A 24,487-nucleotide genomic window follows, 5' to 3' on the forward strand; every position below is an offset into this window, starting at 1 on the left:
TTTTGTAGTAGTGTCGTTGAGTTGATTTTGTGGCTGATTGTGGGTTTGTAGATTTTGTGTGATGATTGTGTTATGCTTCGACCAGTTTTCTAAGAGGGAGAGATTAGAGGGTTTTTTTTTTTTTGTGTGAAAGGGTTAAATGATAAAAATTATATTATTATGATTTTTTTTTACTGGATAGTTAGAATTAATTTAAATTTAATTTTTGTTTGTGTAATGTTTGTTTTTAAAATCTGTACCATTTGTTAAAAATAATATGACATGTTAAAAATAAGTAAGATGACATGTAGGATATTTTTAACACATCATCACACAACTCGACATCATTTTTAATAAAAAGTTAAAATGATAAGAGGGAAACATAGGCGCCAAATGCAAAAAAAATTCCATCCAGTATATGTGTAGGGTAACACTCTTTACTTACCCATATTATTAGTAGATAATCATCCTTCCAAAATGTTATAATATTGTCAATATTTACCTACCAATAAATCTTAAGAATAAATATTGGTTGGTAAAGGCTGCCTTTATCTACCAATATATATTGGTAGGTAAAGCTCAGATTTCTTGTAGTGACAAGGCTGCTTCAAAGAAGGCCCGGATCGAGGGTCCTTCAGCAACTTCTCCTTCGAAGGAGAACACGCCACCTCCCAGAAAGGAAATGACACTACCTCCTTCTCCACTTGACCAGCCGTCTCCAACTGCACCGGTCGACCAGCACTCTACCCCTCCGGCGCCTACCGACCAGCCACGCCACACTCAACTCGAAGATACCCTGACCAGCACCGTGGTCAGTTCGGCCAGGGAGAGGATATACAAACTCTCTAAGCACAAACGCAGCCAAGAGGCCATGGTCAGCGCCAGCTCCATGGAGGCCGACCAGATAATAAACCGAGGGCTGAACGAGATATCCACGGTAAGTTGTTCTCTACCGCCGAGTCACTTTACTTTGTCAATTTCTACTATCATCTAACCTTTTTTATCTGGTCGTAGGGATTGCTGACTATCACTGCTGGTTGGCGCCGCACAATGGATTTGGTCACCCACACCAAAGACTTTGATGCCAAGCACCTTGAGGCGGTGAAGGTGCTCGAGGGGAAGAACGATGAACTGCTCGAGGGGAAACACAGAACTGCTCGACGGGAAACACAGAACTGACCAACCAGAACGATGAACTGCTCGAGCAAAAAGCCAATCTGACCGAAGAGTTGTTGGAGTGCCGCGCTGCCCTGACCAAATCTAATGAAGTCAAAGAAAAGTTCAGGGAGTGTGCCAGACTCAACTACCAAGAATCCAAACAGCTCGAGGCCGATCTGATTGCGAGTATGAAGGAGACTGAGGAGCTGGAGGGGCGTGTTAAGGAGCTTGAGGAGACAAATGCCAGAAACTTGGAGAAGTATGGGGAAGCCACCCACCTTTGCTTCTACGAGATTTGGAAGCATAACCGTGAGGCCGACTTCAGCTACCTGTCTGAGCGCTTGAGACGAACTCAAATAACCTGGTGCACTATTTGCTTGGAGGAAGAAGAAAGAGCCAAGATTCCTTCCCCAGAAATTTCCTTAGCAACGAGGATTGATGGCGCGGACAATGAAGCTGGCACTACTGTCGACCAGGACACTCCTCAAGATCCCCCAGCCTTGTAGTCTTTTTATTTTTCTCTTTATCTTTTAAATACACGACCTACGGTTCGTGATGTAAAGACAATTCCTTTATTAACTTTTATTGCTGCATGGGCAGCTTTTTTCCTTTTAATCAAACAATTAGATCCGAGCAGTACTGCTCGCGGTGTAAAGGAATTCTTTTTGATATTATAATACTTGCATTTATTATAACTTTTGTTCGCATGACCGAACTTAGCATAGTACTTTGGATTAATTTAACAAAAGAACAAAATTTTGAAAAATACTCTATGTACCCTAGCATGCTTTCACTTATTTTGCTCATGTCTTTACATACCTTTCGATATGCTTTGCTTACTAGATACCTTATATGCCTCCCAAGTGATTGAGGAACTTTAGGTTGTAACGACCCAACTATTCTATACCTTGGACCATTAATAACTATTATACTAATCTTAAGAAAATGTACATATGAAAACACCATAACTTTATTTAAAACTATAAAGTAAAGGTTTAAATACATAAAATTTCACTTAGGATATGGGATCCCATTGTTTTGAAAATAAAACAATACATAACTTAAATAAATTGATTACAAAATTAAGTGCAGAAAAATAATACATAGAAATCATAACTAAAAGACTTAAAAACTTCATCCTCGAAACGTACGCGCAATCCATTGATTCCATCCTGCCTCAAGACACATCCCCAAGCTGCCAAGAACCTTCTCGCCGCCATAACTATTTTCCTACACATATAAAACATAAAGGAATGAGCCTAATGCCCAGCAAGGAAAATCTACTACAAGCATGAAACATATACATACACATAAACTATAAACTATCAACTGTAAACTATAGTCATATAACTATATAAATACAACATCTATTATAATGGCCATCATACTTCTTGGGACTTGCTATCTAAGTAATCATATGCCCATAAATTTATGGGGCTAGTTATCTAAACAAGTCATATAAATTTATGGGGCTCGTTATCTAAACAATCATATGCCCAAGGAATCTACTATTGGGACTTGTTATCTAAACAAGTTATTTATTTGTTATCTAAACAAATTATGCGATTGTTATCTAAACAATCCCTACACTAAAACAACTATAAACATAACATACTTATAACATAAACATATATCAAAATCATAAAAGCATACAAATCTACCCTATTTTCCTTACCAAAAATACCGGAATGTGAGAACAAGATTGGGACTTTGGAACACTCCTAAAAACCATAATAGAGAGGTGAGTATACTAATGAAAAAAAAAAGATGAAAAGAATGAACTATACCATCGCAAAGACACTTACCAACAAGAACCTCAAGTTTAATAACTTAGATGCCTAACCAAGAATAATGAATATGAGTTAGGATTTGAGTAGAAAAACTATAAGAAAAATACAAAAAGGAACTAGAATAAGGAATACCTTGAATGCTTCTATGACCGAACTATACCTCGAAACCAAAATACACTATAACTGTAACGCCCCAACTCCAGGGACCGCTACAGTGCACATTGCAAACAGTGCTAAACTCGCTAATCAAGTCGTTTGTCCATAAACGTGTAACTAAGTGTGATTAGTGGTTTAGGGGTTAAAAACTTTGGTTAAGATATAACGTTTAACTAGAACGTTTACTGTATACATTGGGATCCCAAAAATATAATTTCAGAGTTTATTACAAGAAAGTGTTTACAACAGGCCGTTCTAAGCGACAAAATAGGGTTCAGCCCTAGTTCCACTTTCAAACCTCGCCCAAGTATTGGTCGAGCAGCTGCATATGTACACGTCATCACCTAAGCTCTCCAACTCAAGGATGGTATTTTGCCTTTACCTGCACCACAAAGCACCCGTGAGCCGAAGCCCAGCAAGAAAACTCATATGCTCATAAACAGTCATATCATGATATCAAATCATATTTGGCATGCCTAGCAATCATAGCTCTATTCAGCATGCAAATGATTTCGAATGATGCTAGGGTATCCAGGATAAGAAATCCTGGCCTTCTGATTGGAGGACTATCAAGTCAATCCTAATCAGATGAGTGTCGTAACACTAGAGGTTCCGATAAACCATGCTGAGTGACCAACAAGCAAGTCACTAGGGGCCTCAGTGCCCAAGCCATGCATATGATGATCAAAATGATCATATAGAGCTCATAGCTCTGATCAAATGAGTGAATATCACTTGAGGTTCTGGTAAACCATACTGAGTGACTAAAAACCAAGTCACTAGGGGCCCGGTGCCATAGCCGTGTAACAACACCGTTACCTAGGCTTTCCTGCAATGACTCTTATCAAATGAGCGACTGACAAGCACGTCACTGGGGCCCAGTGCCCATAGCCATGTGACCTAACAGTCACGGGGTTCGCTGGCCCTGGCTCTAAATGACTAGCCTTTGGCTAGATAAATGCTTGTTTATATTCATCGAACTTGAGGTCGGTACTGCATTAATGCTCTTTGAGTCATTCAATGCAGAGGGTCGATTAGGTCCAACCGACATAGCTTGTACTACACACTAGGGTTGTCATGACTAGTGAGTTAGCACAACGTGACCAGTGCCCAGTACCACTGCCGAACCTGACTAATGAGTCATAGCTTCACAGCTGATACTAACACCTTTGCCAATTCTGACTAATGAGTCAGCCCTATGTGACCAGTGACCAGTACCACTGCCAAACTTGACTAATGAGTCACAAATTCACAGTTGGTACCAACACCTTTGCCAAATATGACTAATTAGTCAGTGCCATGCACAAGTAAGCAATGCTATCAATGTGTATCATATGCCAATTATCTAAGAATAGGGCATTCAGCATGCTTACTAAACAGTTGCTAGCATAATTATGATCATGCACAAACATAGAGACTCAAGCTCTGACCAATCTCATATTCATCATTCATGGCATGCCCTAATCACATGTTTCTCGTGCATCACATGCATCACACTTAATCATCCAGCATGCCTCAACAATAATCATATGCAAATGGGCAAGATTGCCAAGCATTCATTATGCTATCAATGTTTACATTTAAACATTCAACATGCATCAATCATAACCATGCATGTCACACATGGGGTGCAGTTTTCTTACCTTTGGTCCAAGCACATGTTACCAACAAATGAGCCACAAGCACGATCTCGATTCCAAGCCTCTAGTGTTAACCTAGTCACAACCACAAATGATGATCCAATGAGTTCAAGTTCTAAAACCAACCCTTGAACTAAAACTTAGCCTCCAAGACATCAATCCTCACTAATCCGGGTAGTAGGAATGATCCCGAGGCCTAAAACCATGTTTCCGGGGTCAAAACGAGCAAACGGGGTGAAAACAGGGCAAGGGCTGCGGCCCTAGCACCTTGGGCCGCGACCCCCAGGGTTCTCTGAGGCTAGGGCCGCAGATCCCTCCATCAAGGGCCGCGGCGCCCAGCAAGGCCAATTTCCTGACACCTGCTTCTTTGAACTAGGGCCGCGGCGCACAAGAACAGGGCCGCGGCCCCCAACCCTGGGCCATTCCCAAACGTGTTTTAAGCACTCCAAATCCTCCAAAAACATACCCAAACATTACCTAATCATCAAATCAAAGTTCCCAAGCTTCCCAATACTCCAAAACCCTCAAAACCCAAGGTTCAAACCAACCAAAAACTCAACAATTAACAAAGTCCAATTCTAAGCTTAGAAACTTTAAAAAGTTAAAACTTCAAACTTGAATTACCTCCGATTGAGTTGTTTCCAACTAAATCCTCCGGCTAATAAGCTTCTAATTCTCCTTAGGATTGCTATGCCTCGATCCTCGCTTGATTCCGAGTCCTAGAACTCAAGTTATCTTCGAAAATGCGATCGGGAGACGAAAAGGGAACTTTAGGGAGAGAGAACGTACAGAACGTTCTTTTTATTTCCTTAAAAGGTTACTTCAAGCTTAAGTAGCTTCCAATAAAACCTAATGCTCGGGGTCCCGAAAACACCCCCGGGGACATTATAGTCAAAACTTCCAGAATTTCCCCCTGGTCTTACTAACTCCCAATTTATCACCAAATATTAATTCCCATTACCCAATAACCCGGTAATGCTATAAATACCCCTTGACTTACTCCAAGTCAAGCTTAAAACCCGTTGTGATTTTCCCACTAGCTTACCTTTTAGGATCGTCTTGTGCTGGGTAACCCTGGCATAACCAGATAATAACAAAGCACCACGCCCATTTCACATATATGCCAAAAATGCCCGAAATGGCCAAAATATGAAAATCACCCAATTAATCACAAATGGGTTCACATGCATATTTAATACACCTAAACATGCATATTATCATTAAATAGCATAATAAAGCAATTATGGCCCTCCCGGCCTCCTAATCAAGGTCCTAAACCTTATTAGAAAATTTGGGGCATTACAATAACCTTACTTCCCAAGTGTTTATTAAACTTATAACCCCAACCCAGGTGTTTAACACTCTAAAGTAATCCTAGCAGCTTGTAAGCTCTGAACTCAGTTTGATGAATGAAGAAATGGCTGGGTACTAGGTCCTATTTATAGAGTTCAATAATGAAAAGATCTTCATTTAGCTTGAATAAAATAATGGCTTTTTAATTGAAAAACATTTGAATAATCGTTCAGCAGAGGCTGAAGACTTGGTCAGAAATATTCTGGACTTATGAAGAGGTTAAGGATTAAAATGAGCTCAGTTTCAAAATAGTTCAAAAATCATGCACCATAGCCGATATATCGCCTGGGCTGATATACCCGAGGCTCGTCAAGGTTGTTGTGTGAAGCTACGTGTTTTTTGTATCCCTGTATGGCGATATATCACCCCCTAGAGCTGCGATATATCGGCATATGCTGAAATATTATACGCAAAATTACACTTTTTCAGCCTAATTTGATTTGAGTAAACAGCCTTGACTAAGTCCTTTAACGATTTCAAAGCTGCTGGCAGACCCTAGGATTTTCAAACATTGCTTTTAATAAACTTATTCCTCAAAAATACTTAATTCTCATTAAACATACACAAGACAAGTTTAATATTTTATTGGGTCTATCTAAACCTTATAGTATAATAAATATCACCTTCATAATCTGTCATATTGATCAAATCTTAGGTTATAATCTTAAACTATATGTTAAACTTATAAAATCTACAAGTGTTACTACGAGTGTCCAACTAAGTCCCGGCTTGAACCAAAATCCACAGTTATAAAAATACTACAACTATTACTAGCTATTACTATTACTACTACTATCTAACTAGCTAAGTAAAGTTCTTGGACTCTACATAGGTCCTCGGTCACTTGCCTTGACTAGGACCTGTTCGAACATTTCTGCTCGTAGGAAAAATTTGAAACAATATAGCAAAACAACACACGTAATAAGCAAACACTTGTATTAAATACAATAGTTGGCAAGATTGACTGGCTGCACACAGTGCCTTTTATTTCTCGTAATAAATGGACAAATCGTGTCTGTACGAGTGATCACCAAAAAGATGTTACACTTATAAGCGATCAGTCACATAAAATGACCAACCCTTTTTCAAAACTTGTAAAAAGTAAAATTAATACAAGCCAATTCTTTAAGAAGAATTGTTTATGGATAGTACTTGCATAGGAGTTCTCCAATCCAATAGCGAGGACTGAGATCTCCATTTAAGCAAGCAAGTTTGTAAGTGCCTGGATGGAGGACTTATTCAATTTGATAGGGTCCTTCCCAGTTAGGTCCGAGTACCCCAGCGACCTGGTCGCGGGTGTTGAGGAAAACCCTTCTAAGTACTAGATCCCTGACATTGAATTTCCTTTCATGTACTTTAGAATTGAAATACCGGGCGACCTTTTGTTGGTAAGCTGCTACTTGGAGTTGGGCTTGCTCACACTTTTCATTGACCAAATCTAGAGATTCCATCAATAGCTGGCTATTAGAGCCTTGATCGTACGTCATTCTCCGATGCGATGGCGAGTCTAATTCGACGGGCAACATAGCCTCTGTTATACCCAAAAATTGGAGATCAATGACGTGGCAATAAAGGTGACAAGTGGCAGTACATGGTCAGTACAAGACACATTAATAGTCAATAAATACAATGACTCCTCAGAGTTGTGATAAAGTGACCCGGTAGACTGACGAAGAATTTGGATTGCTTGAAAGATGTCATAACCAAGCCAAGTGCACCTTGGTCCGAGGAAAGCTAAGGAGAGTGCATCCTAGGAGGCTAAGGAGAGTGCATCCTAGGAGGCTAAGGAGAGTGCATCCCAGGAAGCTAAGGAGAATGCATCCTAGGAGAGCTAAGGAGAGTGCATCCTATGAGGCTAAGGAGAGTGCATCCAAGGAGAGCTAAGGAGAGTGCATCCTAGGAGACCCCAAGGATGTGGTCCGAGGAGAGCCCAAGGGACTTTGGTCCGAGGAGAACTCAAGAGAGTGGTCCTAGGAGACCCCAAGAATTTGGTCCGAGGAGAAACATGGCATGCTAGAGGAGAGTGCCATGTTAGAGGAGAGAAGTGCATGTCCTACCACCATGCACGTCCGACCAACAAATGTTTGTCCTACCACCATGCATATGTCCGACCAGCACTTGCATGAGTGGTCAGTAGGAGAGGTGGATCAACTAGCTAGAGGAGGACTAAGTCAAGATTCCCAGAAACAGCTTCAACAAGATACGCGGGAATCTCTCATTCTTCCCACAAATGGGGGGTTTGGTTACATTTTGAATGTTTTTTGTAATTTAAATGTAATAAATATAATAAAATATCCCGATTCTAGGGGATATCAGATGTATGACCCTAAGCCTATAAATAGAGGGCTTATGGGATTAGAGAGGGGCTTCTTCTGCTTCTTCTTTCTAGAGAGAGAAATTTGGGTCTAAGTATTCTAGAGAGAGAAATTTGGGTCTGAGTATTCTAGAGAGAGAAAGTGCTGATATTTGAAAGGATTCTTGTATTTTTGCAATCTGTACTGAAGAAACTCAGTTGGCTCAGTCCATCTGATCTTGAGTACAGATCTATAAATCACAACTCTAAGTGGATTAGGCTATTACCGACAATCAGGGCTGAACCACTATAAAATCTCTTGTGTTATTTATTTTTCTTGATAAAACTGTCTGTGTTATTTAAATTCTCTTGAAGGTTTGTCATATTTGACGTTCTCACGTCATTGGCTAAAATCACAATCAACAACCTCATATCCATAAGCTAGGGAGAATGGAGTATGGCCTGTTGCTGTTCGATGGGATGTTCTGTATGACCAAATGACTTCAGGAAATTGCTCTGGCCATGCTCCCTTTGCTTCTTCAAGTCTTTTCTTCAGAGTATCTTTTAGTGTCTTATTGACTGCCTGAACTTGTCCGTTCACTTGAGGGTGAGCAACTGAAGAAAAACTCTTGATAATTCCATGTCGTTCGCAAAAATCCGTGAATAGATCACTGTCAAACTGTGTGCTGTTATCTGAGACAATTTCTCTTGGCAATCCATAGCGACACACAATGTTTTTTTACCATGAAATCCAACACCTTCTTGGTCATTATGGTTGCAAGTGGCTCAGCTTTGACCCATTTTGTGAAGTAATCGACGGCCACCACGGCGTACTTGATGCCGCCCTTTCCTGTGGGCAAAGATCCGATTAGGTCTATACCCCAGACTGCAAATGGCCACGGACTTTGCATCTAGTTTATTTCATTAGGGGCCACTCGCAAAATTTTGGAGAACCTTTGGCACTTGTCACACCTCCGCACAAATTTCATCGAGTCTTCATTCATTGTTGGCCAGAAGTATCCTTGCCTTAGGATCTTTTTGATAAGCTCTGCCCCCAGCATGGTCCCCACAAAAGCCTTCGTGGACCTCTCTCATCAATTCTTTGGCCTTCTCTTTCGAAATACACCTGAGGAGTGGCATTGAGTAGCCCCTTCGGTACAGAATCCCATCGACCAGGATATACCTAGCAGCCTACCGCTGGAGGGTTTTGGTTTTTTTTTCTGTCCGTTGGCAATACATCATGCATCAGGTATTCTATGTAAGGCACCATCCATGTATCCGTTGCCTGAATTACCAAAGAGGTCTCTTCTGCTTGGATGCTTAGTGCAGGTAGTCGTTCAACTAGCACTATGTTCAGGGTATCAGCATCCTTGGCACTTTCTAACTTAGCCAAATAGCATCAACGTTTGAGTTTTGGTCGCGGGGTACTTGCTGGAGAGTGTACTTATCAAACTACGCCAATAGATCCTTTGCTTTATTCAAGTAGGCAACCATCTTTAGGCCTCGGGCCTGGTATTCTCCAATGATCTGATTGACTACTAACTGATAGTCACTGTAGATATTAAGTGACTTTATGTTCATGCCTCTGGCTAGCCATAATCCTATGAGTAATGCCTCATACTCTGCTTCGTTGTTGGATATCGTGAAGTCGAACCTAATCGTGCAGTGAAATCGATGCCCTTCAGGTGTTATTAAAATCACTCCGGCTCCAACGTGATGCTCATTAGAAGAGCTGTCTGTGAACAACTTCCATGAGGGAGTTTGGTTTTGAGCTTCAGGCTCTCCAGGCTCTTTTAGCTGCTCGCTGTCTTGAAGCCCAGTGAGTTCTGCGACGAAGTCGGCCAGAGCTTATCCTTTTATTGCTGCTCGTGGTAAATAAGAGATATCAAACTGCCCAAGTTCAACCGCCCATTTCAATAATCGGCCTGCAGCTTCTGGCTTCTGCAGAACTTGCAGTAGAGGTTGGTCGGTCAAAACTGTGATTGGGTGAGCTTGGAAGTACGGCCGTAACTTTATGGAGGCTAAGATCAAGCAATAGGCTAATTTTTCGATAGGTGGGTACTGCAGTTCGACTCCTATTAGCCTTTTGCTTACATAATAAATGGCCTTTTGCACGCCCTCTTCCTCTCTTACTAGAACAACACTAGCAGCGCATTCTGTGATCGCCAAGTAGATGAGCATAGTCTCTTTATCAACCGGGTTTGATAGAATCGGTGGCTGCGACATGTGTGTTTTTAAAGCTTGAAAAGCTCGCTCGCACTCCTCCATCTATTCAAACTTCTTGTTGCCACTAAGTAGATTAAAAAATGGGACGCATTTGTCCGTAGATTTGGAGATAAATCTACTTAGAGCAGCAATCCTTCCGGTTAAACTTTGAACATCCTTGATCTTCATTGGTGATTTCATATCGACCAGGGCTTTGATCTTCTCGGGATTGGCCTCAATTCCTTGCGAGTTTACTATAAATCCCAAGAATTTCCCTGATCCAACTCCGAAGGAACACTTTAGGGGATTCAACTTCATCTGATATTTATTCAAGAAGTTGAAGCACTCTTGCAAGTCCCTTATATGTCCTTCTGTCTTCTTCGACTTAACTAGCATGTTATCGCATATACCTCCATGTTCGTGCCGATTAGCTCCTTGAACATGTGATTGACCAGTCACTATTAAGTCGCACCAGCGTTTTTCAAACCGAAAGGCATAACTTTGTAACAGTAAAGCCCTGTATCAGTCCGAAAGCTAGTGTGATCCTCGTCAGGGGGATGCATACTGATCTGATTGTACCCGAAGTATGCATCCATGAATGAGAGGATCCCGTGCCCTGCAGTGGAATCGACCAGCTGGTCGATTCTAGGGAGTGGGAAACAATCTTTAGGGCAGGCTTTATTAAGATTTGTGAAATCCATGCACGTTCTCCACTTGCCATTCGGCTTTGGAACCAGTATGGGATTAGAGACCCAGGATGGATAAAACGCTACCCAGATGAATCCATTCTCCTTTAGCTTCTCGACTTCTTCCTTTAGAGCTTTTGATCTATCTTTGTCGAGCAGCCTCCTTTTATGTTGCACTGGTCAAAAACCCTTATCTATGTTTAGGACATGGCTAATGACTACAGGGTCTATTCCAACCATGTCTTTATGCGACCAAGCAAAGACTTCCTGGTTTTTTCTTAAAAATTCCACCAGTGCTTGTTTCGTTGTTGTCTCTAAGTTTTTACCGACTTTAACAACCATGGTCGGATCTGTTTCATCGAGTTGGACCTCCTCAAGGTCCTCGATGGGTCCTATCTCTTCATCAAAATCCCGAAAGCGAGGATCCAAATCCCTGTCCTCACTTTTGGCAACGCCTTATTTGGTGACACAATCACCTGATTGGGCTTGCATATCATTGGTCGTGTGCAACCCTTTCCCGGCAGCTTCCCTCGATACACCTTTCTTCACCTTAGATATTGAGGCATTGTAGCACTCCCTTGCTTCCCGCTGGTTTCCCAACACGCATCCTACCCCTGCGTCAGTTGGGAACTTCATGGCAAGGTGCCATATCGAGGTAACTGTTATATTATTTCATATAATATAATGTTAGATTAAATAATGTGACAAAATGTGATTTGTCACATAAAAATGTGATTTTTCACACCTTGTAACATATTATTGAGAGTCACAAAATTAGACACATGTGTGTGCCCAAATGTGACATATTTTGGAGTGACAAAATCAGTTACAAATTTCTAACTTCCAAATATTACCCAATAATGTGTATATTATATGTTACACATTTGAGATTGGATTTCACAAAGCCATGGTGAAATATGGCTGTTGGAGACATGTTTTTAACTCCCAATAGGTGTTTGGAGGTTACAAAATCACGTGGGAAAGGATTTGGGACGTTTTGGAAAAATGACTTTTTTGTGCTGAAAATGGCTTATGGCCGCGGCCACTGACTTTTAGTGGCCGTGGCCTGGGGGACAGAAGCTAGTGGCTGCGGCCACTGAAAAGTTCTGGCTGCAGCCAGTGAGGTTGACAGCCTATTTGGTTTTTCAGTTTTTTCCAAATTAAACGGTTCTAACATCCCAAATAACTCCCAAATCTCCATTTTAATTCCATAAACATCCAATTAAACATTGGTAACAGCCATGGGGGGTGGTGGAATTTGAAATTCAAAGGGATATCTCAAACTCTATAAATAAGAGCCTAATGCTCACTTGTAAGATACACCATTTTCCATCCACAAAGCACTTGGCTGGAAAATACACCTTGAGGCTTGATTATTCCAGAAAGCATTTCCAAAAATCTGTGAGAGATCCCTTAGTGCTTGAGTTAGGGGGAAATAAGCTTTTGGACAAAGGTTTTAAACCTTGTTCAAGTTGGTGATCCCCAACCCTCTTCACTTAGGTTGTGTAAGTGAGAGTTTACTATTGTTTTGTTCTTGCATTTTTCCTCTATTGCTTTTCTTCTTATTTTCATTTTCTATTTACTTGTAACTTTTGTTTAGAGTTGTAATCTTCTTTTATTTTGTTTCAAACACCTTTCCTTTACTTGTGATCTTTTGTTTAGAGTTGTATCTTTCACCATTCTCTTCTTCTCCTTCTTCCTCTTCCTTTGTTTGTTTGTTTGTATTTTCACTTATAGAGTTGTAACACTCTTTTTTCAATCATTATTTATTTGTAATATATTGCATAGAGTTGTATTATCTTATCTTTTCCATTGAGGCAATTACATATATTCTCTAACAATCAGAAGCTTATCCCTTTTTTGTTTCAATGGAAGGGGAGACCATCAAGATCATGAACCAAGACCTAGTGAGGTTGGATAGGTTTGATGGATCCGATTTCACTTGGTGGCAAGACAAGGTGAAATTCCTTTTGACAACACTCAAGATAGACTACATCCTTGGCACCTCTAGCCGAGCCATCCGACAAAGATACTCCCGAGAAAGTGGAGAAAAGAAGGAAGAGAGAGAGGACAACCTTCTTTGTAGGGGTCATATCCTTAATGCCTTATCCGATAGGCTATATGACCTCTATACCAATACCAAATTGGCAAAGGAGATTTGGGATGCCTTGGAGAGTAAGTACAAGGCTAAGGAAGAAGGTACAAGAAAGTTCTTAATTTCTCAATATTTTGAATTTTCTTTCATTGATGGGAAAACTCTTTTACCTCAAATTCATGAGTTACAAGTGATTGTAAACAAGTTGAAAGATCTCAAGATTGAGCTTCCCGAGGCCTTCCAAGTTGGTGCAATAGTGGCAAAAATACACTACTACAAAATACCCTTTACATGACACTTTTTTAGGACACGCACATAAATGCAAGTCCTTAAAAATGTTTATTGAAATTTTAGGACACTCATTGAGAGTCCAGAAAAAACACAATTTAGGACTCACAATGAGTGTCCTAAAAAAATATGCGAGTCCTAAAAAAATCTGGGCTAAAAAAATGAGTGTTTTACTTAACAATTTTAAGGACTTGCTTTGGAAGTCCCGCGAGTCCTAAAAACACCTGAGCTGAAAAATTAGGAATTGTAACTTTTAAGGACTCGCTTTGCTAGTCCTAAAAGAGTATTAACGACTCCCAAAGCAAGTCCTTAAAATTGTTAAGTAAAAGAATCATAAAAACACTTATTGTTTAACATATTTATAAAATTAGTATTAGTTAAAAATGAGTTGTTTTATTGATTAGAAAAATATTGTACAATAATTTTAATGTATAAATTTTTATAATATATGGCATTGTTTATTTATATAAAATTTATATAAAAATTAAAAAAATATTACTAAAAATAAATTAATATATTTTTAAAATAAAGTTAACTAAAGTGCACTTTTACCTAGTATTTAAATTAAATAGCTAACAATTATTATAAATTGAAGAGAATTTATATAGTTGTGATTTAATTTTTTTTTTTATAGTATTAGGAGTATAATATTGGAGTTTTATAATCACATTTTTTTATTTGAATAATATAATCAGATTTTTATTTATAAAATAAAAAAAGAAAAAAAAATAAGTGACAAATCATTTTCTTCCTCCCTCCCTACCCGATCCATTTTCCTTTCTCCCTCTCTCTCTCTCGCATGCTCTCTGCTAGCCCGAACGGCTGCCCTCCGATGGTCGCCGCCGTGTAGACACCGGATCAAGAGTACCAGCCACCGCCGAAACTCCAGCCTCGCGAGCCCTTCGTTGCCGTTCTCCGCCGCGAGCAGAAGCCTCCAGGCTCGTACGTCGCCGTCGTGGCTTCAAGGCCAATTTCTGGCTTCCTCTGTCATCGTCTCAGGCGAAGGGTAGCATGGGTGAACTCAGGGTATCAAGACGAACAAAGCCCAGCCAAGGATCAGGCTTTTAAATGACCGGAGGAGACGGAATCAACTCTCCATTTGCTGCTCGTAGTCTTCTTCTCGAGGTGAGTTATTGTTTGTCTCTAACGTTGCCTTTTCATGTGTGATTGTTCAAATTTTAGAACTATTTTGTTCTCTTGCAGTTTATAATGGATATGAAATTAGGGAAGTTCACATTGATTTCTGTTACAAAGGGGGTTGGTAAATTCCATTGCTGTCAAAATTTTGTATGGGGTAATTAGTTTATATAGAGAAGTTCACATTGATTTTGATCAATAATGAGTGTACTATTGAACCTTTAACCTTTAATTAAACATATTGTTAGCCTACTCAGATGGACATTGTGGTTCACCTTCACCACTGCCAGTGTATGAAGATCGATTGTTTTCTTCAGAGGCTTATGTTCCTGAATTTAAGCAGGGCAAGAAAGCTGTGTCAGTGCCATTTCCTGGTCTATCAGAATATTTGAGACCTGAAACTCCAGAAGAGGTAATTTTTTTTAATTCTTTTATAATAAGTTTTATAATAAAGTATCTTTTGGATTGAAACTTGAAAGTGATAGCTTTACTTATATATGACTCTCCAGAAATACCTTCCTTGAGGATATTATTGTCTTGTAAGTTTGTTATAGCTTTACTTATATATGACTCGTGGTTCTTTTAAATGTTAAAGCTCAAGCTTTGTTACTCTCCCATGTCTGGCACAGCAGCCTGTTTTAAGATTTCTGTGTAGGACCGTGATATTGATATACATTCTAATTGTATTATGATTTCTTTCCAGATTCACCAACTCTTCTGTGCAAGATATACGCATCAACCTTGCAATATCTGATGTCTTTGTAAGTTGTGACAATTTAGAGAGTGGTTTATCCTCTGTTTCCCTATTTGTTTTTGCGATTGTCGTTAGCAGATAGTGATGATAATATATATATATATATATATATATATAACAGACACATTTCCCAATTCATTCTAGAAAATTGAAGGTTGAGCCTTTTACCTTTATGAGTAGTAATTGTTACTTATGACTGTTTCTATAAGATCTATAGTGTTGAATGGCAGGTCCAGCCTTCATTACATCTTCAAGTACATTAACAATTAAAAAATTATGGCTTGGATTAATCACAATTTTTGCATCCTCATCTTTGCTTACCTTACCTTTCTGCAGATGGTTTGGATTCTCATTAAGTGGAATGCTGAGTATAAACCTTTGCAGTTTCTAGGTTTTGCATTTGTTTATCGGTTATTTGAGAAGCTGAAGTCTTTTGAACCAGCTGTATCACCAACATTACAGTGAGTAATGCAAAATCAAAACATTTTTACTCAAATTTGTGGCTCAGAAACAAGAAACATTAACTTTCAAATTGGTTGATACTCAAGTTGATTTTTGCTGCAGGAAGATGGTGAAGATTCAGGGACGGGACTGCGTATGGGGAAACGGCTGCTTCGTTCTCTTTGTCTAGTTTTTGGCTGTATCTCTGTTGCCTCTCTGGTATGATTTTTGTTTAACTAGTTAATGCATATTTTTCATAGATTGATAAAGTGTTCCGGTTTTTGGTAAACCAGATAATAGAACCTATCCCTTACGGGTGATAACAGGTCGGCTTTTCATAGTGTTAGCATGCATACCAGATTTAAGTTAGTGGACTTCTATATTTAGTAGAATGTCTGTAACCTTTATTTTCCTCCTTCCGTTTAGTTTAACATGGATTTTTTGTAGATTGTGCGTGTAATCCTTTCAATAAATTGATTGAAATTCTTAAATGTTTTTCATGTCAAAACCATCTTCATTATAACTTCTTGTTCTCATTGTTATTTACTATCCTCCTCTGTACTTATGGCTGTCTTCTGTTTTTTCTCTTCTGTATTTATGGTTGCCTTTTATTTGCTAATAGTTTCAATTTTGTGTGTATGTGTGTGCAGGCATATACTGGCATTTTGAATCTGATTGAATACGTGGGCGGCTACATTCCTGCTTTGCTTTACAATAACCAGGTATCACCATTTTCTTCTTGGCATGAACTCTCACTTCATATTATAGGATGTAAGGATCCTACATTGTAATATTGCATTACTTAAATTAATAAACCTATTCTTAGTTCTTAGACAAAGACATTCACAATAATGTTCCTCATTGAAATGGCATTTCGAATTGTTGCATGCAGTTAATTGCAGAAACTAGTTCATTATTGTACTTGTTCTACTTCCTTTGTTTTAAAATGCATAAAATTTTGGAATTGCATCACATTTTGATTATAACCACATTTTAACAACCTGTTGCAGCAATGTAAAAATAACAATGGACTTGACTATTTTCAATTGTAGCAATTGTGAATAAACTTATTTATGTACACTACAATAAAAATCTAGTTATAATTTTTCATGTTCGGTGTATTATAATGTGATTTTTCATGTTTCAGGGATGATTTTAGAAAGAAATTCATGGCAGTCAATCCTTACTTTGGAAAGGCAGTGACGAGGGTGAGTACAAGGACAAAAAGAAGAAATATATGTTGTTTGACAATGAATTTAGTGTTTTATTATATTTGTAATTTTTATTAGAGTAAATGATTCTTGTTTGAATGGTTAATTATTTACTTTGTAAATCTAGTTATATATTTTTTAAGGTCAAGACGATTATAATTTTAATAAGTTTTGTTATTTTAATCTATAAATTTTTAGATTAATTTGTATATAAATGTTTCATTTATATCATAATTTTTAATTTAAAATAACAATAAATAAATTTTTTAAAAATTAAAAATATAACTTTTAAGGACACCCAAAGAGAGTCCTAAAAACTTTACTTAAAGGCACTTAGCAAGATCTTTAGGACTCGCGGACATTCTTTTAGGACTCGCAATGTGAGTCCTAATAACATCATTTTAGGACTCGCAACGTGAGTCCTAAAAACCTTACTTAAAGGCACTCAGCAAGATCTTTTAGGACTCGCAACGCGAGTCCTAAAAACCTTAGCGAGTCCTAAAAACCTTAGTTTTTAAGGCTCTCAAATAGAGGACTCGCGCTCCGCGAGTCCTAAAAACTTTTTTAGGACTCGCAATGCTAGTCCTAAAAAACCTTTTTTGTAGTAGTGATACCACCAACTTGGAGGAGCTATAGGAAAAGAATCATCCATAAGAATGAGGATTACACTTTGGAAGAGATCCAAAAACACATTAGAATTGAAGAGGAATCGAGAATAAGAAACAAGGGTGTGAATGAGTCTAAAGATGAGACTTCCAAGGCCAATGCAGTTTCACACAAGCATCCAAGGGGCAACAACAACAACAACAAAAAAGGGTAGTGGGAACCCTTTAGGTCCAAAGAAAGATCATGGACAATTCAAAGACGTGAGAGGTCATTGTTTTGTTTGTGGAAAACCCGGGCACTATGCTAGAGTATGTAGGTATCGAAAGGACCCACACGAGAATGAGGTAAATGCTATAGAAAAGGAAGAAGAGATCCTAGCATGATTACCATGTTTATGTGCCTTGTTGGGAAAATTGTTATTTTGTAATAAAGCTTGTACTCTTGAAAGCTATCAATAAAATTAAAGTATTATTCTATGATAATTCTTTATTTTTCTATGAGACATTTGTGTGAGACATTAACAAAGTTTCAAAATGAACTTGTTAAAATAATAGGTAAATGTGTAGACCTATTATTTCATAATGTGATTATTTGTTTGAGAAATTCTCACATTACACTTGTATTCACACTTTATTTTGTGAAATATATAAAAAGAAAGCAACCAAGTGAAAGTTACTTTCAAATAAGTGTGCCTTGCTTTAGCAAGTAAATAAATCAAGATAAAACTTGAGGTTTTATCTTGAGAGTTTATCATGTGGCTGTAATGACCCACTAATCTAGACTATTTGGACCATTAACGAAACTATACATAAAACTTACATTTTTACGAAAATACCATAATTTTATTGAGTAACTTGTAAAATAAGAGTTACTTACAAATAAAATTGAATACTAAGAAGGATATGGGATCCCATTGTCTTTAAAAACAAAACATGTTTTAATAAAAAGACATTACATAAGAATTGCGGAAAATACATGTAAAACCATAAAAAAAGACATAAAACAGTAACTACATCCTCGAATCGAATAACGCTCGGCCCCTTGACTCCATTCACCATCGATACACATCCTCTAAGCGTCACGAATCTTTCCGCCTCTAAAGCTTATTTCCTGCACATAAACAGAAAGGAATGAGCCTAATGCCCAGCAAGGAAAAATCTAACACATAGTCATACACATCAATTTCATAATAACGTAAAGACATATCATAACACATAATACACTTATTATAATGGCCATTATTACTTGGGGTCCCATAGACTAAACAAGCTTATGCCCATGAGATTAGTGGGGTCCTACCAGCTAAATAGGCATATGCCCACAATCTTTTTGGGGTCTTGTTAGTCAAAAAGGGCATAAGCCCAAGCCTACAAACATACACATTCATAGCATATTCATAACATATCATAACATAACACATAAGATAACATAAACATAAACATATAGATTCTAGCCTATTTTCCTTACCAAAGTTACCGGGATATGTGGACTGAGTTGGGACTTTTTGGAACACTCCTAAAACCATAAGAAAGAGTGAGTCTAAAGAAGAAAGGAGATGAAATGAAAGGGATGGAAAGACTAAACCATTTGAGAAACATGCTTACCGAAACTTATGTGCTCAAGAACTTAGATTCCCTAACCAAAATGAAGATTAAGGTTAGAGATTGAGTAGAAGACTATGAGAAAGAAAATAACATAATACAGAAAGGAACTAGAGTTTTGGTTACCTCAAAGACTTGAAAGACCAATCTACACCTCAACCGAAATACTATAGAACCTCACTTCCCAAAGTGTTTGATAAGCTTATGATGTTTAAGCTTATGATTTTCCCAAACCAGGTGTTTACACTCTCACATTCACTTAACACTAGCAGCTTCAGAACTTAGAGCAAAAGGTGAGTAATGGCTGGGTACTAGGTCCTATTTATAGAGTTTGGGAATGAAAGTATCTTGATTTTACTTGAATAAAAATAATGGCTTTTTAGGTGAAAATCATTTGAATAATCGTTCAGCAGAGGCTGAAGACTCGTTCAAAAGATGCTGGACTGTTGAAGGAGTTTGAATGGCTGCAAGGAAATGAATTCAAAAGAGTTTGAATTTATGCTGGAGGAGGCGATATATCGCCCCTTGTAGGCGATATATCGCCTGGGCCAGTATGCCCGAGGCGACCGTGCATCGTTTCGTGTTTTCCGTATCTACGTGCTGCGATATATCGCCCCCTATAGCTGCGATATATCGGCACACGCTGAATAATTAAACACGAAATTACACATTTTTAGCTAAGTTTGAATGGAGTACACAGCCTTGACTAAGCCCTCAACGTATTCAAAACTGCTGACTGACCCTATAACATTCAAACTTTACTCCTTATTAAATTTAATCCTAAAAAATACTTAATCCTTAATCACCATTCATAACATGTGCTTAAAATCCTATTGGTTGATGTCTAAACCTTATAATATAATAAATATAATCCTTAATATCAGTCACATTAATCAAACCTTAGGTTATACTTAATATTCTTAAACTATAGATTAAACTTAGAAAATCTATAAGTACTACTATGAGTGTCCAAATAATTCCCGGTCTGAACCAAAAATCCACAGTTACAAAGATAATACTAAACATACTATAATACTACTAAATAATTAGCTAAGTAAAGTTCTTGGACTCTACAGTGGCATAGAGGACTCATGATGAATTTTGAGAATCATAGGTCTAGATTTATCTTGGAGGATAAGGGACTTAATAGAAATGAAGAGATTTCTATTTTAAAGTGATATTTTATTATCACTATGTGAGAAATGTGCGAGTGCTGCTCCAAAAGTTAATCAATTTATTTTGTTGATAATAATTGATTAATTTGGTCATCCTATCCAATAGATGATTTGAAATTTCACATTCTAAATCACATTGGCTATATGTGTATAGAATGGACAAATCTAGACATGTTTGGTGTTTAAAGCTACCATTTTGTAATATTTTGATTCAAGAAGGAATCAATTTAAAACATAAAGGACAATTCTAGAAAAAAATAGGTTTCTAGAATTAATATTCAAATGTTTATCTTGGATATTAAAACTATAAAATAGTGGGGATGTTGACTATGGTCAAAATCACTATTTTAAAGGGGTAACTATTTTGATCAAACTATGGCTAGCAACAAAGTTTGAATAAAATAATGAGAGTGTCTAAGTATGCATACATGAGAAAAGAAATTATTCAAATTGAATCATTTCTACATCTCAAGGGATGAGACTTAGACTCCCTAAAGAGATTCACGGTTGATGGTAACCTATCTTAATACTAGTAACCAAACTAGTATTAGGTTCAATAGGTAATAACAAGTCAATCAAGTGAATAAGTAGTTGTACTCAAATTTTGTCCCATCTAAGATACGAGTACTGGAGTGTTACCAAAATAAGGGTTAAAACTGAAAGGTTTTTTTAATAGAACTCAGTCTTGAAAAGACAAGTATTTTAGGGTAACAAAATACTGTAAGAGTTCTACCTATATAGACCTAGAGGTGTTGCCACCCCTCATGAGAATTGGGAGTCATTCTCAAGAAAATTCTATGAATGGAATGTGCACATGGCCATTAACAGTGCAAAAGCGAGACATTGAGGTCTCAAGTGAACACAGCAAATGTGTGTGTGTGCTTTCACTGGTTTGTTATCAAGGGATAGTGGTTCAATGCTTCAGCAACCAAAATTTCAACAAAGTTTGTGATAATTACACTAAGGTAAAATTCAAGTCGAAAGACATTTTACTTTATGCACAAATGCAAAGGTTTCTATAGAGAGTGATTATTTAATCAAGTGGGGGAATATTATATTTTAATATAATGTTTGATTGATTAAATAAGTGTTGCAAAAAGTGACTATTTAATCTAATGGAGGAATGTTATATTATTTCATATAATATAATGTTAGATTAAATAATGTGACAAAATGTGATTTGTCACACCTTGTAACATATTATTGAGAATCACAAAATTAGACACATGTGTGTGCCCAAATGTGACATATTTTGGAGTGAAAAAATCAGTTACAAATTTGTAACTCCCAAATATTACCCAATAATGTGTATATTATATGTTACATAGTTGAGATTGGATTTCACAAAGCCATGATGAAATATGGCTATTGGAGACATATTTTTAACTCCCAATAGGTGTTTGGAGGTTACAAAATCATGTGGGAAATGATTTGGGACGTTTTGGAAAAATGATTTTTTTGTGCTGAAAATGGCTTGTGGCCGCGACCACTGACTTTCAGTGGCCGCGGCCTGGGAGACAGAAGCCAGTGGCCGCGGCAAGTAAGGCTGACAGACTATTTGGTTTTTCAATTTTTTCCAAATTGAACGGTTCTAACATCCCAAATAACTCCCAAATCTCCATTTTAATTCCATAAATATCCAATTAAACATTGGTAACAGCCATGGGGGTTGGTGGAATTTGAAATTCAAAGGGATATCTCAAACTCTATAAATAGGAGCCTAATGCTCACTTGTAAGACACACCATTTTCCATCCACAAAGCACTTGGCTGGAAAATACACTTTGAGGCTTGATTATTCCAGAAAGCATTTCCAAAAATCTGTGAGAGATCCCTTAGTGCTTGAGTTAGGGGGAAATAAAATTTTGGACAAAGGTTTTAAACCTTGTTCAAGTTGGTGATCCCCAACCCTCTTCACTTAGGTTGTGTAAGTGAGAGTTTACTATTGTTTTGTTCTTGCATTTTTCTCTATTGCTTTTCTTCTTATTTTCATTTTCTATTTACTTGTAACTTTTGTTTAGAGTTGTAATCTTCTTTTATTTTGTTTCAAACACCTTTCCTTTACTTGTAATATTTTGTTTAGAGTTGTATTTTTCACCATTCTCTTCTTCTCCTTCTTCCTCTTCCTTTGTTTGTTTGTTTGTATTTTCAGTTATAGAGTTGTAACACTCTTTTTTCAATCATTATTTATTTGTAATATATTGCATAGAGTTGTATTATTTTACCTCTTCCATTGAGGCAATTACATATATTCTCTAACAGTAACGGCTCACAGGTCGACCAAAATTGGCCTTCCAATCACAGCATTATATGCTGAAGGACAATCAACTACTATGAAAGTAGTGAGTGATGTCCTATTTGCAGGCGTTGTTCCTGTTGTAACTGGGAGCCTAATCGATCCCGTCAGGGAGAGCCCTTCGCCAGAAAAACCATATATGGTTTGGTTGTACCAGGTCCTTGACGGACAACTTCATCCTTTCAAGTGAGGACTTGTACAATATGTTGACTGAGCTTCCCGTGTCAACCAACACCCTTTTAACCATCATGTTGGCGATTTGGACGTCAACGACCAGCGGATTGGAGTGTGGGAATCAGACGTGCTGAGCATCGTCTTCAGAGAAGGTTATCAACTTCTCCTATGTTTGAGCTTTCTTTGGTGCTCGATCCTCCACACTCATCATCTCGATGTCCTGGTCGTGGCGTAAAGTTCAAGCATATCGCTCCCTTGCTTTCCCACTATCCCCTGCAATATGTGGGGTGCCACAGATGGTGAGTAATGTTCCCGCCACAGGAGCTGATTGTAAAGGTGGCGAGCATTGGCGTGCAAGCACCTGCTCGTTGCCACCTTGAGCCTCTCGTTGAGACCCTCCTGCGGCTCGTACATATCTCCTTAGGTGTCCATGCCTGATCAGGAACTCGATCTCGTCTTTCAACTGGTTACACTCATTGGTGTCATGTCTGTAGTCATTGTGAAAATGAAAGAATTTTGTGGTATCTCTATTGGAGATATCTTTCCTTATAGGCGCTAGTCGCTTATAAGGGACATTGGCATTGGTGCCTGGTAGAACTCTACCCTACTTTTGACAAGGGCTGTATAGTTGGTGAATCTTGGCTCATATTTGTTGCCTTTGGGGCATTTATTCTCAGACGTTGATGGCTCATTGCCTGCCCTTTTTCCACCATTTCTTCCATTTCCGTTCCCGTTGCCTTTTCTGTTGACATTGGGTTTATCCGACCCGTTGGCGGCCTTGGCGGGTTCTTCCTTCGCTCCCTTTTCTTTATTAGGTGACTTCCCCTCGTTGGCAATCACGTCCTCGAGCTTGATGTACCGATCAGCTCGATCCAAAAACTCTTGGGGTACTCTTTACCCCGTTCTTTCTTAGGTTGTTCCTGAGAAGGGAATGACGCCTAACCCCAGCAGTTAGGGTCATCATCTTGCCCTCGTCACCCACCATTTTGGCTCCAACCGCTGCTCGCATAATGCGCTAGAAGTACTTCTTTAAGGGCTCTCCCTCTTTTTGGCGTATCTCCACTAGCTGGTTGGCCTCGGTGAGGTGTACGTGACCCGAGTAGAATTGTCCACAAAATTCCTTTACGAGCATCTCCCACAATACTATACTAGCATTAGAGAACTCAAAGAACCACTCCTGGGAAGTGTCGGATAGGGTGGCGGGGAAGATCTTGTAGCGGGCATCGTCCGACACCTTCTTATTATCCATTTGTATCTCAAATTTGTTGACATGAGATACTGGGTCCCATTACCCATCAAAGTTCGGCAGTACTGGCATTTTGAACTTACTGGGGGTTTCTGTCACAGCAATCCTTTGTACAAACGGAGTGCCTCTCCTCTGGTCATACTCTATGTGGGATGTTTGGCTCCCGACTAGCTACTGTACAGCCTAGTTCAGAGCATTAATCTG

General features: G+C 38.4%; 1 protein-coding gene across 1 annotated transcript; it reads left to right on the top strand.

Annotated features, from left to right (window-relative positions):
• Window positions 1–16,065: 16,065 nt before the first annotated feature.
• On the top strand, window positions 16,066–17,389 carry LOC133793442 (protein CHLOROPLAST J-LIKE DOMAIN 1, chloroplastic-like). Its single transcript, XM_062230804.1, has 3 exons — window positions 16,066–16,194; window positions 16,626–16,746; window positions 17,123–17,389. Exons 1-3 carry the CDS (start codon window positions 16,132–16,134, stop codon window positions 17,176–17,178), a joined length of 240 nt encoding a protein of 79 aa, XP_062086788.1. The 5' UTR covers window positions 16,066–16,131; the 3' UTR covers window positions 17,179–17,389.
• Window positions 17,390–24,487: the final 7,098 nt, after the last annotated feature.

This window comes from Humulus lupulus, chromosome 8, assembly GCF_963169125.1.
Source record: "Humulus lupulus chromosome 8, drHumLupu1.1, whole genome shotgun sequence".
NCBI lineage: Eukaryota > Viridiplantae > Streptophyta > Magnoliopsida > Rosales > Cannabaceae > Humulus > Humulus lupulus.